This window comes from Cupressus sempervirens, chromosome 10 (assembly GCF_028749045.1).
Source record: "Cupressus sempervirens isolate cs-2001-9-10 chromosome 10, ASM2874904v1, whole genome shotgun sequence".
NCBI lineage: Eukaryota > Viridiplantae > Streptophyta > Pinopsida > Cupressales > Cupressaceae > Cupressus > Cupressus sempervirens.
Window position 1 is genome coordinate 538007745 of NC_143127.1, and position 15850 is coordinate 538023594.

Here is a 15850-nt window from a genome sequence, read left to right on the forward strand (position 1 = left end):
ATCTGACAACACTTTGCAATAATTTCCTATATGCTCAAGTTATCATGCAGAAACTTCAATTTACTGCACAAGTTTTGAAGGCAACAATTAGACATATAGTATAATTACTGTGAAAGATTGATATTGAAGAGAACATAACACATAACACCCAAAGTATAGAAAAGGCCTGCCTATTTGTATTATAGTTCATTCATTACATTTTCTTCTATATCTTCCCCGTACACTGCATACATATATATACCCATGACAAAAACGGTGATGGTTTCCTTGAACAGGAAGCGACAAGCTGTCAACTATTACATATTTAATTTTCAATAATTACATTTCAAAATTTACAAAAATTCCATCAACTATCGATTCTTACAAAATGGTATTTATCTTTTAGAACATCCAAAAATCATCGAGATCCTAGTTCTTGATTTCATCTTCTATTTGTTCATTAAAGTCTGCTAGGTGCATCCCAAAGTCCAGAAAAAAGCCCAGAGCTCTGTCTTTTCTTGCTCCTTCTCTAACACGGTCATGTCCTCCCTAGGATTAGGGGAGAGACTCTGTGAAGCTATATTAAGGCCAGTCAAGACACCGTTCTGTTCTTCTTCCTCATCTTTAGTTAAAGTTGGCTGGACAGCAGGACATGGATTCTCATTGGAGGATCCTTCCATTACTAGTAGTCCCATTTTTAACAGTTAAGTTAGTCATTCGGGAGAATAACCTACATGTCTTGCATATTTGTGGAATGTTTCACGACCAACTTTTGCTTTGCTATAAATGCAGAGGAACATATTTGTCCTTGGGATGATATTCACCACCTTTACATGTCACTCATTGGGTAATCCATTCACTTATTGGCGGCATGCTTGCAATTAATATATCTCCGTTTAGTGTTGATTATAATCTTTCTGAAAAATCCAACTGCCAATTTTCTGTCCTTAAGATCAAACTTAAACCGTTGATCTGTCCTGTAATCACATGCCACCTATCAGAGACATGATCCCATCGCTGTGCTGCAGTACCCACTTGTGTACCTTCTGCAAAATACAGTCACATCGCAGTTTCAGAAGCCTTGAAAAAAGTACCCTGCAAAATGGCAACCTTGCCATTTCGGAGCCTTCAGTTTATGCTGATAACGAAATAGCCCTGGTCACTATTTCGCAACCCCATTGAAACCACTTCTGCAAAATAGTGACGGTTGCTAATTTTTTATTTTTCATTGAACTGATAGATCTTGACTAGGAGGCAATTGAATCAAAGGAGAACAAGTTTTGGAAGAAGGCCATGGATGAGTTAGGTGCTTTATAGCAGAATAGGATTTGGGAGTTGGTTGTATTGCTTTAAAGGGGGCGTCCTGTTGGTTGTAAATGGATCTTAATGAGAATATTCTATTTTGAGGACAAAGTTGAAAAATAAAAAGTGAGATTGGTAGCAAAAGGTTATTCTTAAGTTGAGGGAATATACGATTTAAAACTTTTCGTCCTGCTTCCAACGAGCTATGATACTAAGGTGACTAACAAACAACACCAACAAAAATAGCAACCTCAGTGTATTTAGATGAATAATAATAATAGTTCACCCATCTTGTGAAAACAACTGAAGAAGCATTAGAATCAAAATTTGACAAGACCAAAGTGATCTTGACGATGAATGAACTTGACGGGGCGAGTTGCTATAAAAAGACGCTCCCTCCAAGATTCTTGGAACCCAAATCGAAAGCCTGAAATAAAAATTGAGTATTACCCAACTCCTCTAACTCAACTGAGCCCATCGGAACCAATAGTTTGACTTATGATAAATAGTAAGTACCTCAAATGGAGCCAAAACACACCATAGGTTGCTGAAAAACCTAAAACCCCACAACTGAGACCCTCAAATCCCACTATCAGGTTACGAGTGTCGCGATGGTGAATTGACCAAGCCAACTGCAGGAACCTGCTAAAAATGGAGACATCACAAATTGCAATGTAAACTTACACTAAATTTTTGTTAGCTATGGTTGTTGCATATGATCTTGAGATTGAGCAAATGGATGTTGAGACAACCTTTTTGCATAGGGATCTTTATGAGGATGTCTATGTGATACAACCAAAGCACCATATAGTAAAAGGCGAGGAAAAATTGGTTCGTAGGTTGAAGTCTGGCTGCAGATTGAAGTAGTCACCTATAATATAGTATAAAAAAATTGATATATATGCTCTGAAGTTGTGGTTTGTTAGGGGAAAATCTAGTTACTATGTTTATTTTAAGCAAGTTGGTGACATGTTAATTGGTAACGATGAGGATATGATTAGGTTTTTTAATATTAGCCTTTGGCACATTTTGAAATGAAAGATCTAGGAGCTGCTAGGTTTTTCTTGGGTATGGAGATTAGAGAAACAAAATTAACACAAAACATATGTTGAGTTAGAAGAAAAATGTAAATTTTGTATTATATTTCATGATGGAGGATTATAAGTTAGTGTGTGTTCCTATTCTTGTGGGAACAAAGCTGCCAAATGAGAGTGTCCTTAAATGGAGGATGAGCTAGTGTTCCATATGATAGTGTTGTTGGAAGCCTTATGTATGCAATGGCCTATAGGAGATCAGATAGTGTGCATTCTTATATTTGTGGGAACAAAGCTTCCAAATGAAAGAGTGTCCTTAAATGGAGGATGAGCTAGTGTTCCATATGATATTCTTGTTGGAAGCCTTATGTATGCAATGGCCTATTCAAGATTGGATATTGCCCAAGCAGTAGAGAAAGTATATGTTTAATCTGGGGAAAATGCATTAGATTGCAATAAATAACATCTAAAAATATCTTCATGACATTTCAAAGTAGTTTATTTGCTACCAATGAGGACCTAATGCGGGCAAGAAGTTTTGCTAATGTTGATTGGATTGGTGACATTGGTAGCAAGAGGTCTAGTAGTTGTTATTTTAAAATATTTTTTGATGGTGTTGTTGGTTGGACAAGCAAGAGGCATGCTATTGTTTCAAGCTCAACTATTAAAGCAGAGGGTAACTACTCATGTTTGTTAAGCATTAGTGTGGCTTCAAAGATTGTGTTCAGATGCTAGCTTAATATAAGATGCTGTGGGGACTGACTGTGATACTTGAGTGCAATTGGTTTGGTCAAGAATTCTATGTTTCATGTATGGACTTTAATGTGCAGTATTATTTTGTTCTAGACATGGCCGTGGAGGAAATTTTGATCACGGTGGCTGCTTTAGAGAATATTTTGGATTATTTGATGAAGCTAGAGAGCCTGCGAAATAAAGATTGGCGATGAGTATTTTTCTCTGAGCTATTAAATTTAGTTTGTTGTGCTTCTTTGTGCAATGTAAGTAACCAGTGTTGCTGAAAATGTGTTGTATATTTTACGTTTGATGAAGCTAGAGAGCTTGCGAAATAAAGTTTGGCGATGAGTATTTTTCTTTGGGCTGTTAAATTTAGTTTGTTGTGCTCCTTTGTGAAATGTAAGTAACCGGTGTTGCTGAGAATGTGTCGTATATTTTGTGTTTCTTACATTGTAGTGGATTATGCCCTTGTCCACAATGTTTTGAGGCACAGGGCAAAATCTTGTTTTGGGACCATCCCCTAGAATTTTGAGGCCCTTTTTCAAGGCAGTTAATTGGCCCACGGTTTTATGTCCATTTTTTATAATATCATTTAGCGGTTTCCTGTTGGAGTGTGCCCATAAATAAATGCATTTATGTGGGGGTTATCATTGGAGAGCACCTTATTGTATAGTGAATTCTAAGCATTGTTAAGCTATGGGATTGATGTCAAAAGATAATATCAGTGTTCCACGGGGACGCGTCCCCTATGGTTTTAGGGTTGTACCTGTACTAGGGATGAAATGGGGATGTGGGGACGGATTTTGGCCGTCCCCTAAGTCCTCTTTTTGGCAAATTCAGAAACGTCCCCAAAAAATGGCCAAATTTTTTGGCAAGAAACTTGGGGACGGCCAGCAATACTGAGGACGGTTTTGCCATCTCCTATCTGTCCCTGAAACTGCTGGCTGTCCCCTTTTTTGCAGCCAAGCTGGTAAAGGCAAAATGCCCCCAAAAATTCTTTTTTTTTTTTCTAATTTTTGTTGTCTGCGCGGCCCCTAGTCATCTTAAAGACATAACAAAAATATGCAATCCATATTTGGTCCATTAAAACCCTAACTCTTCTAATCATTTTTAGATTTGACATACTTGCTAAGAGGAAGAAAAAAAACATAAGAGCAATAGCAGCAGTGAGGAAAGATTGTGTTTAGTGAGGAAAGCTTGCGTTTAGTATTTACTAAATATTTTAGTTGGACTTCTCTTTATTTCATTCTGATTTCAGCATGATACTTGGAACCTTTAGGCATTTTTATTTTTGCTATATATGTATGTGATATTGTTATGATGGAAGTACTTAGTATTTATCATTTGATAATATTCCATATATTGATCTTCTAAAATGTCTATGGTGAATGGTTTATCAATGTTATGATATGCATATTTGAATTCTGTCTCTATATATAAAAAATCCCCCTATGTTTTTAATTGCCGTCCCTTGAGGTCCCATCCCCTATATTTTGGCTTCGACCTGTACCCGTACTGGAAACATGTTTCCGTCCCCTAAAACGTCCCCATCTTGGAAAGTCCATGGAGCATAGGATAATATTGAATATTTTCTGCATCTCTTGTTGGCAATAGTGGTGCTCTGCATATAGTTAGATTTTTTCAGTGAGGTTAATTGTGAGTGTGATCTGGAGGCTGGGTTTTTCTTAAAGGGTTTGCATAAGGCATGTCTTGTGTTATTCCTCATTTTTTCACTTAAGGTATGTCTTGTGTTATTCTTCATTTTTGTCTTGCTGAAAGTTGTATAAATCTTCATTTACTTGTATTGTTCCTCTCATAGGGTTAGTGTGGATCTAGGCTGATTTCCTCTAATCCATCAAGGAAATCACCACCTGAATTTGATGCAACATGCTAATCACTCCTATAAAGCTGCATTTATGCATCTGTGGCATAGGGTTGAGGATATTGATGACATTCTCATCTTCTTTGCCCACATTCATAACAATGCCTCACTACTTAAGTCCTTGCAAATGATCATATTGTCACAAGGCAATCTCCCTCTGGCAAATTTCACTTACATCCTCATAGTGTTGAGCAAGTGTTTTATGAGAAATTCACTTTTCATGCCCTATGCTGCTTCTTGAAACCTTGGTTGTGACTGGTAAAAGCTTTAGAATCATGACAGAATAGAAATGCCAGTCTAAATGTCTGCATATACACAAGTCTTCTGTGGATTGCAAACTCTTGCGAACATATGAAGAAAGAGGAAATCCCATTATTGAGTTGCAAAGATGAATTATAGTGGGTCAAAGCACACAACACAGACAATAATGGACAAGTGATGGCCATTTTTTTTAAAGAGTATAGAAGTGACGTGGGAGTCATGAATTTGATACAATACTGACCCCCAACTGGTACAGGAAAATCTTATCCAGTTATTTGTTTTTCCTCTATACAGTTTCCAATAGGACCAGCTCATTAATTTCTTGGTCCCTTAGATTTAGTGACCCGGCAGTTTTGGTTTCTAGGAAAATTTAATTTGATGCAACTGATAGGTATATGCTAATCTGTGCTTGAATTCCAACTCTCTTCCATCCGGGGCCTCAAATGTTTTGCGCTTGCATTACCCCTTGTCATAATAATCTCACAATTGGCTGAAGACTTGTATCCTAACCCTCGGTACTTTTCTCCCATAATGTAATGCATTCCTATCTCAGAGATTCGTATACAGTTTCTTCACATCTCTCTCTCTCATAATCATCCCTTAAAATCTGGAAAGCTTCGTATAGAGGTTCTTCAGATTTATTGTAGAAATGCACTGGTTATTTCTAAAGTGCTGATGTGTGGTTGCCAATAGTCAAAAGAACTAAAGCGTTACAATGATAGACTTGCAAGTTTTAAGTTTTTCATAAAAACTCACATGTTTTATGGTAGCAGAATTTTCTTCTTATTATATTCCAAAGAGTTAATGGTACAAAGACAGCATAATAAGGCTTAAAGTGTACATGTATTGAAGTTTTTATCATCTGCTTGAAAGCTGGGTTGCATGGGTACGCGTACCCACGTACCTAAGTACCGGGTACACATACCCCAAGTACCATGTACTCAGTGGAGAACATCATAGCTAAAGACCTTACTAAGATGTTTTAATTTTTATTTCTGTTTTTTGTTTGTGTATCAGCTTGTTGTTTATCAAGCTTAATTCAATACATTATCAGGTTGAAACTTTGATACAATACTGATTAAAAGTAAACTTTATCACTGTTCAAGTCAGAACTTTATCACTATACATTGCATTCGCAAAATATATCACTGTTCTTGTTTTGAAAAACCGCTGGCATGACTCAATTTCAAACTTTCTATAAATATTAAATTATATTAAAAAAAATAGTTTGACATGCCCCAGTACTCCGTCCCCTGTTTTGAAAAATAGCCATACTCGTACCCTAAGTACCCAAGTACCCCCATCCCTGTGCAACCTTGATATTTAGTCATTTTCAAATTTGTAGATGAAGATTTTGTGCCTTTCCCATGGATTCTGGTCAGTCTATAACATGAGGGTTGGTTTATCTGTCAGGATTTTGGGGTTGGCTCCATAGAGCCTTAATTGTTCTACTCTTGGTAGAATAATCAAAACTGTAAAGCATTAGATTTATAACTCGTTTGCTGCTGAGTATTTGTTTTTCAACTTTTTTTCATGGTCACGTGGAGCTTCATATGGGGGGATGCAGGGACAGGTGACAGGGATGGGGGGACCAAGGGCCCAAATCTGGTAATTACTAGGGAACAGAAAGGGGTTGGTAGTGAAGTGGTGGTGGGGGGCAGTGCTGATATACAAATTGAAGTGAATTGAACTTTTCAAGACAAAGTGCCCCACGAAAGTCATACTAGTTTTCACAAAGATAAAGGTTTTAATCAGTATGTAATGGCATGTGCCATATAGCAAGTGACTGGGCGGCATCTTCAGTGGAGGTGGCAGAGTTGGTGGTGGTGTGGGGAAATATTTTTTCCAGCACTCCAATTTTTGAAATTTTCCTTATAGGGAATGCAGTTTTTTTTGGGAGACATGTCCTCAAAGCAGTGCAAATTTTGTGCCATTGCTTTTGGTGATAGAGAACATATGTTGTATATGTGAATGGATCATTAATGGTGTCTGATTCCATGTAATTAGTAAGAATTACACATTGGGAAGAGAGTGTGTTTTGAGGGAATGATTTGCAGTGAATTTATGGGTTTTAGATAGAATATTTATCATATATACTTCAAAATGACACCCTAATAAAAACAGATGCATGGTGCAGAACAAGCTGTGGAAACTTACATGGAATTTTCAAAGCTTTCAGTAACTCAATGCTGAATTCAACCTTACACATTAATCAGTGCATGTAAAGCCAAGATAGAAAGAAATTGTCTTATGCTCGTTTCTTGTAAGTCCTTTATGCATAGGGCTGCTTTTCACATCAACCAAAAATTAACTTTCCAGCAATATAGGCCAAGGCTTATCGAAATATTGTTTTTTATTGGTTCTTGACACTTGTAGATGATCTATATGTCAGGATAGTGATGCAGTAGGAATTTGATTGAGTTTGTTTTGGCTTTGGCAACATAGGTGTTGCTTATGTACTATTTGATGCTCTGGCCAAGCATGAAACTGTTTAGCACCAAACCCAGAAATTCTCAGTTACTTCTTATTTTACTATTTTCTTTCTCCATTTCTTTTGCTCTCTGACCGCTATGGTGCTAGATATGATGAGTAGGACTTATTAGTTGGGAAAATTTGAACCTATTCTCCACTGGCAATTGTAAGAAATGGACTAGTGGTGAAAATTGATTGCAATCTAAAGTACGTCTATGCCATTTCTGGAGCTAAAGACTAAAGTTTATCCCTAACACTGAGTTTGGGAATTGGCAATTATGTAACTCTACACATAAAATTAAGCTGCAAAGTAATAATAAGCTTATATAATATGAAATTGTAAGTCAATTCCTCTCGGAATCTGTCTGCCATCTGAAGTTGTTTATGATTTAGAATTTAATGTTTTATATCAGGATATTGATTGTTAAATATCAACATAATTAATCTGCGTTCTTTCTGATATTATTATAAATTTATAATATTTTAAAATGTAATTTTATAAATTTTAAGCTTTTAGTATTTTGCAGTCCTTAAATTTGCATATCCAATGTATGATTGTATTTTACTAAATTGAATATATATATTCAATTTTACCATATCTAAGCATCAGTCTCCCTAACTTTTAAAAAATGCGATATCATCTTCATCTCCTATGCCATACCCATACCCTTCCACTACTAATTACTATGGATAAACATCATACCACTGGCTTGCCATTCTACACACAACTGGCCTTCCTGAGAAAACAAATCTGAAATTTTATCAGAAATCAACCTTATCTTGCACTTGCAAATGCAATACCATTCTAATGAGCCTTAAAAGAACAGTGTAATCTAAAAATTATGATTTAAGAGAGCACTAATTCTCCTGTTGCAATATTTTCATGGTATTAATAAAATCAGCAGGCAATAATTGCATATTTGCACAAGCAAAAGGAAAGTCTTGCTGTGCTGAGAAATTGCTACCAGCCCATCCATAGCTGGTCTGACTGAAAGAGTAATTTAATGTTTTTAGGTGTGGCAGGCTACTCTATTCCCTTTCTGCTTTGGAGATACCTGGTTGCACCAGAATGCAATAAGAGTGATTTAGTGGAGTTAGCCCAACCCCAAGATCAGGATTGCCTGATCAGGCACTCCCCTGGCACAAATTGCTTGCATGCAGACTAGGGTCCCAACAACCAGAACCGCCAAGGAATGGATTCACTACCTTATCCCAGCCCTCTAACCCCCCGACATGAATGACTTGATTCTGCTTCTAGAGAATAGTAACTAGTGTTCTTCACCTCTTTTCCCTTGTAGGATAAAAACATGCATTCTGATTATGTAAAGTAGGGTGGTTGAGTGACAACTGGATTGAGGCAATTGACAGATTCCTTGGCTTAGATAAGATAAAAAATAACATTTCCTGGTGCAATCGCAGATTCAGCAACTCCAAGTGGCAGCCAAACACTTGTGGATTCTCCTACAATGAGGTGGCGTCCCCATGAAGAGAACCAAGGTGGTGGTTACGGTGACTGGTTTTGTAATATTGAAATTATCCTTAAGGACCTGTCCCCTTGAAAGCACATTTTCACTGCTTTATAAGTGAACAACAAAGAAATTAACCTGTCATGTATGGGAAAAATAACTTCGCTTCTTTGTTCATTTAGCCAGGTATTCCATAGCATCTTTTGTGATTTTCTGCCTACTGCTTCCTCTTCACCTCAATGGACTTCATATAACTGCCCCACCTTTCCATGAGGTGATTATTGTAACTCTTTACTCATGTTAATATGTGTTTTCCCTTATCAAGAAAAATGGTACTAGTATTCCAGCGTTATCTCATTCATGACAGTTTTCACCTCAAACTTATCTATCATTAATATTTGATAATATTACTATTCTTATATTTGTTAGTTCATCATTTTGGAGGGTTCAATGTTAGCTTTGTAATGCTAGTAGTAAGTGTGGTAAAATGTCACAATTAATAGTAGGTCCTGAGTTAAAAATAAGGTAAACTGTTTCTTTTGATCTTTGCTTAAATGGATTGTGAATTGAAGTCAAAACCTTACAGGAATTATAAAAAATCGAATTTGGCAGATGAATCTACTCTCTGTATATAAGTTCAGCTGGCAGCTGGTCAATAGTTTAAAATGTTTAGTTATTAAAACTTTTGTGGAGAGCTTCTATAATAAATGCTTTAAGACTTCTTTTCAGAGGACACTCATATTTTCTAGGATAGGACAGTTCTATATGCAATTTTGCAAATTTTCTTTGGTTAATGCTTTGCCTATCTGATAAGTGATGTAAAAGGAACTTGTAAATTTTGTCTATGATTTCAGGGTGTATCAACTTCTTGGAGAAAGTGGCACTTATTATGGAGTGAGGTTTGGGAAGAATATACCGTGGGTTACAGATTTTCCATTTGGGTACATAAAGGATCCCCAATATACTGGGTGTATTCTAAGTGTCCTTGGTTGCCTTTGTTGGGTCCCTTGGCCATTTGGTTTACTTTGGATAGTTGGATATTTGTTTATGATAACAGTGGAATCTAACGAAGATCTGTCTACTCGTGCTGAAGGATGCCAGCACATAAGACACTTGCCAGACTGAGTTCAATTTTGGTGATGTTGGCCTTTTAGACCGTGTTCTCAACTGCTGTGCTGAACTTATAAACACAGTTTTCCATCAAGATAAATCCTTTTAAGAGAATTTTAGAAGAATCAACTTCTGAGATCCCAGCTTTTCATCAACTTCTGCTACTGACAGAATTTTTTGAAGAGTATGTGTTAACTATACTCGAGAGTCAACTTTAGTCTCTGTAATTCATTCATTGACATTTTTTAAGGCGCATTTAATTGCAAAAACTTACAACCATTTGCATGGCTGTATGCTTAAGCTCAACTGACTTGTAATACTCATTTCATTGATGATTAGAAACTGGGCATCTTCTAATATTTAGGTGTAATACCATTGGAAAATCTGTTTGATGGATTGGTATTTTAGGAGATGCAAAATGTAAAATGTGTTTCTAATGGTAAGCACTAAAGATGCACGACAATGGCAATGTTACCTTAACAGCAACAGACAAAATGTACCGAATTGTAAAATGTGTGATAATTCATCTAATTAATTAGATCTGCAATGTCAAAGTGGATAAATTTTCTTGTTCATAAAAAGTGGGTAAGGACAGGAGATTCTCTCCCAAATTTTCTAGGGTACACCATTGAATTCGGCTGACTCATGTTTTATCAAATAGGTTGAGATTCAGTTCAACAGTTTACCAGATTAGTTCATCTATCTTATAATGATTGGGCCGTGGGAAACTGGTGGTGATACCTGTGATTGCTATTTTTTCTGAGAAATTTTCATTTTTTGTTTTTAAATATAAGAAGGATATTACAAAATGAACCAGACCACTCAAAGGGAATATATATATATATATAGTTTGTTTCAATTTTTCCAATCACATCCTTCTGTACCACAACCAACATCAAAGGCATCAAAATGGCCCACAGATCTTGAGAACTTAGGTTCAATATATTTTTCCATATAGATGTAGCTGAAATTCCAAATATATATGTACTCCAATTTATCCATCTCCCTGAAGATTCTGTGTAGAAATATAAAAAATGGAGAATTTGAAAGATGAGATTATTACTCTTTACAAAGTAGACATTGATGATAAAACCATAATGAATGACATTCAACAGGTCTTAGAGAAGAGAACCTAGTAGTATATTATGTGGGCACTCCCAATCTTTTACAAAAGCCTACTTGGCACGTTCCTTGCTTGTAACAAAGGTTTCAGGGTCACATCATCAAAGCCACAGCAACATATTGTTTGCCACAGTCCAAAATAAAAGTGAGAGCAAAGGTTGTGCAAAAGGGTATCCATACTTGTGCAACAGATGTGGCATCACATGATTGGTTTGTTTATAGGATAAGGGACATATTTCATTCGATTATGAGATAAGTTACCATGATACCTCCCCCCCTGGACCAGCAGAAGTTCAAACTGGTCTGAAGTTTGGGTCCAGTTCAAACTCTGGTTTAGGCAGGGTCCCATATTTGGACTGCAGGTACGATTGGGTTCAAAACCAGTTCGAACCCATTGCGAACTGGGCCTCGTAATGGCTGAAAACATGTTTTTTTTGCAAAAGTTAATAGTTTTTGGCGTCCACAATCCTAAAAGGTTGTTATGAATTGCTTTTATTGTCATTTTGTTTTTCCAAACAGGTAATTTTGTCTTAAGGAAGAGCACATAAGTGATTGAACAAGAATCTGGAGGAGTTTGATGATTGATTTGTGGTGTTCAAGTGTTTGTGCCTCATTCCTACACATTTGCAAGCTTACAATGGCTGGCAAAGGTAAGTTCTTGTTTCATTTGCTTTTGTTTTTATACTATTTTTTTATTTTTCCATTTCTCTTTCATTCTTCATGAGATGTTTCCATTTTTTTCAGAAATTTTCATTTTCTTGCATTTAAATTATAAATGAACATGTATCTAATTTCTTGCCATAGAAAAATGAGTGGCATCTACCTCTTCATCAGTAGGCAATACCGAACAAAGAATATAACCCAACTTTGATTCTCCTGTCATGGAAGTATGTAGATAGTATAAAACCCCTTATAGGATGAGGTGGCACATTGTGTAGAAAGAAATAGTTCTTATTATCATGTGGTAGGTCATTTGTGTGGATACATTGGAAGAGGAGTCAAGAAATGCCTTGGCAAAAAAGGTGCCCCTATACCAAATGAAACTATGTTAAAAGATATTGAAGAGCATGAGACAGCAAAAGAGAGAGGACATAGGGCAACCAAACTTAGTAGCAATAAAAGTAAGAAAATAGCAAAGGGAATGCAACCCCCCAAATGTTATAGTACAAGACCACCTTTTTTTTAGTACCACAAGAGACACTGAGAGTGAATTTGTACCCCTTACACACAAGAGAAAGGGACCACTAGAAACTGTTTTTTAAAATAAGAGTTGGGAAATTGCTAACATTAGGGTGGGAAGATGCCTATATGCAAATGGGTTGTCTTTTAATGTTGTTTGCTTTTCATTTTGGAAGGACATGTTGAGGGGTGCTAATGAAGGTCGAAGAGGGTATTGTGGCCCCGGGTTTGAGAAAGTACACACCATCTTGTTGGATCAAGAGGTCCAACAGATTGAAGATCAATTGAAGCCCATAAAGGACTCACGGGTTGAGACATGGGTGACAATTGTTTCAGATAGGTGGAAGGATTCTAGGAACTGTCCCTTGATCAATGTCCTTGCAATGTCCCCTAAAGGAGCAATGTATTTGAAAACTGTGGATTGTGAGGGCCAAGTGAAAGATGAGCCATTTATTGCTAATCTCCTAATTGAGGCCATTGAAAAAGTGGGTGCTAGAAACATTGTCCAAGTCATAACAAACAATGCAAAGAATTGTAGAGCTGCTGGTTTGTTGGTTGAAGAGCGATATCAACATATGTTTTGGACAACTTGTGCAGTCCAGTCACCCAATCTTATACTACAAAAGATTGGGAACCAAATTGAGTGGATCAAAACAATGTATGAAGAGGTTGAGGACATCCAAATGTTTGTTACAAACCACCACATGACCCAATCTCTTTTCAGAAACAACTCAAAATTGGAGCTATCGAAGGTAAATGAACTTGAACTCAAGTTAGTTATTTAATTTTTAATATATGACAATTTCTGATTTTTCATATTTTGCTTGTGCAATGTATATGATTTTCTAAAATATGTATCTAATAGTCATTGTTTTTTGCTCTAATTTATGTCACAGGGTGTTGAGATCCATTTTACATTACATATAATCGTCTTGAGACGACTTGTACAAGTGAAAGAGGCACTTTAAGGTATGGTAATCAACCACAATTGGGGTGTATGGAAGGAAAAGAACACTGATAAGGAAAACACAATAAAGGATAGGGTATTGGTTGACACATGGTGGGAACATGTGGGATATCTCCTAAAGATCACCAAGTCCATTATGACCATGCTTAGGTACTCTGACATGGATAGGCCTTGCCTTGGAGAGATCTATGATGACATAGTCTCAATGCTAGAGAAGATCAACCGAATTATAAATGAGGAGAAAGATCTGCAAGAGACCTTCAAACAATTGCAAGCAATTATTGTAGAAAGATGGAACAAAATGACTCCTCCACTAAATTTGCTTGCCTGTGCCTTGACTTCCAAATACTATAGCTCTCAATATTGTTGTCTACCAGGAAGGTTGCCACCATATAAAGATATGAAAGTGTTTGACGGGTACCAGGAAACTTTTAAAAGACTATTTTTTGATGATACGGGAGATGTGGATGAGTTCATAGTTTGTGAATGCTAGAGGTCTAAGTAATGATTCTCTTCGTCATCGATTCAGGAAGGATGCTCATAGTTGGTGGTAACCCCATGGCCAAAGATTCCAAACATTGCTAGCCCTTGCAATTAAAGTTATATTAGAAGTAAGTTTTATTTCATTTTAAATTAGCTCACCTTATCTTCAAAAGAATTGTGACTAGAAAGTAAATTTTATTTTTTTATAAGATTGAATTAAATTTTTTTAATTGCTTACCATGCATTATCTTCATAAGTTGCTAGTTCTTCTGCATGAGAAAGAAATTGGAGCACCTATTCTTTCATCCACTCGGTGAGGTGCAATATAAAAACCAAAGAACATGGTTTTTAGGCATTACAACTTGAGCCTTCTTTCGCACAAGAGTAAAGAATACAAAGGGGAGACAAAGAAGTGGGATATAGGTGCAGAGATTGCGGACTTGGATGCTTTCACTGCTCGACTTACAGTGGATGATTTTGATGTTTTTGACGCCAATACCATTGTTGCTTTTGCTAGTTATCCCATTGGCCTTAGCTCAACTAATACTAGAGAAGAAGAAAATGAAGAAGATTGAAGAACTTAGAATATTAATAGATTTTTATTCCATTTGTTGAACATTGAACGTGAATCAATGAATCAATGATACTTGAACTTGATGTTATGATTTATTTTTAATGTTTTGAATCTTTGATGTTGAACTATATGATGTTATGGTCACTATGATCATAAGTTTATGGTGTTTTTCTTGTTTAAATGTGTTTATACTACTATGCTACATTCTAATTTTAACTCATGAGTGTGTGTGTGTGTGTGTTTATATATGTATATGTATGTGTATATATGCATATACATATATCTGTGTATATACATATATTTTATAATTTTTACACATTTTTGTACTAATGAACCCAAACCCCTTTCCAAAATTTTGAAGAACTTGTGAACTAGTTTCCAAACTTCGAACTTGGAGTCGAACCCAAATTGGTAACTTAGATTATGAATATTCATCATCAATAAGACCAACTTAAAAGTTACTAGTATAGGTGCAATGCTGTAAAAAATGTTAGATATTAAATAAACAAGTCTATGTACTAAATCAACAACTGCTATCACAATCCATTAGAATGCACTCAGGTACTAAGTACCTCCCTACATTAGATTGCCATAATTATTAGTTTTCTTGGGTTCAAAATGAGTGCAATTGAACATGATGTTTCATCTGGCATTTGGTTTGTAGATCGGAACTCTCTATCTAGTGGTTGTCTATGTCTGCTATTACAAATTTGCAGCCTGTGTTGCTTCTCTTGTAGAAATTTGGAGTTAAACAATCTCATACATTTTACCAGTTAGTCATTGTTCGAATGTACATAGAGCTTTTCAATGCTCACTGAAATAAGTTTTGTAGTATGCTATGGACAAAAAATTGTGATTATGTCTGAAGAACACAATTTTACTTTTTTATTACTAAAACAAAAATCATGCTCAAAAAATTCAAAATGTATCAATATTAGTTAATCAATAAATAAATGACACAAAAATAATTGAAGAATTTAGGAAAAATATGTATTTCTAATAGCATAGTAGAAATGTTTTATATTAATTTAGAAGACACATAAAGCTACCCTGCAATTTTTATTTATTATTTATTATTATTATTATTATTATTTATTTTTCTGTTTTTCTGTTTTTCATTTAATTTGATAGATGATGATTGCATCTCTATATGTTCTTTTTGGATATCCCACCTTTCTAACCCTGATTCAGATAATGTTGTTGATGTTTTCATTGCATGTGCATTGATAGATTTAAATTACTTGTGTGTATGTAAGGTTAGATGTTTTATGATGCATGTGTTTC

The 15850-nt window shown here is 35.8% G+C and overlaps 2 protein-coding genes and 1 long non-coding RNA gene across 3 annotated transcripts in view; all 3 read left to right on the forward strand.

Annotated features, from left to right (window-relative positions):
* Positions 1-10600, forward strand: part of PLMT (phospholipid N-methyltransferase) — an 84716-nt gene extending 74116 nt beyond the window's left edge. Inside the window, exon 2 of the mRNA XM_089805408.1 lies at positions 9986-10600. Within this exon, the coding sequence (XP_089661534.1) occupies positions 9986-10256 (271 nt within the window). The 3' untranslated portion in view covers positions 10257-10600. The remainder of the gene's footprint in view (positions 1-9985) is intronic.
* On the forward strand, positions 9077-9461 carry LOC149535022 (uncharacterized). Its single transcript, XR_016357269.1, has 2 exons — positions 9077-9162; positions 9314-9461. It is a non-coding gene; the product is annotated as an uncharacterized LOC149535022 (long non-coding RNA).
* A 1612-nt stretch (positions 10601-12212) lies between the features above and the next one.
* Positions 12213-14541, forward strand: LOC149535023 (uncharacterized). The gene is made up of 3 exons (XM_089805620.1): positions 12213-13294; positions 13439-14120; positions 14250-14541. Exons 1-2 carry the CDS (start codon positions 12722-12724, stop codon positions 13508-13510), a joined length of 645 nt encoding a protein of 214 aa, XP_089661746.1. The 5' UTR covers positions 12213-12721; the 3' UTR covers positions 13511-14120; positions 14250-14541.
* The last annotated feature ends 1309 nt before the right edge of the window (positions 14542-15850 follow it).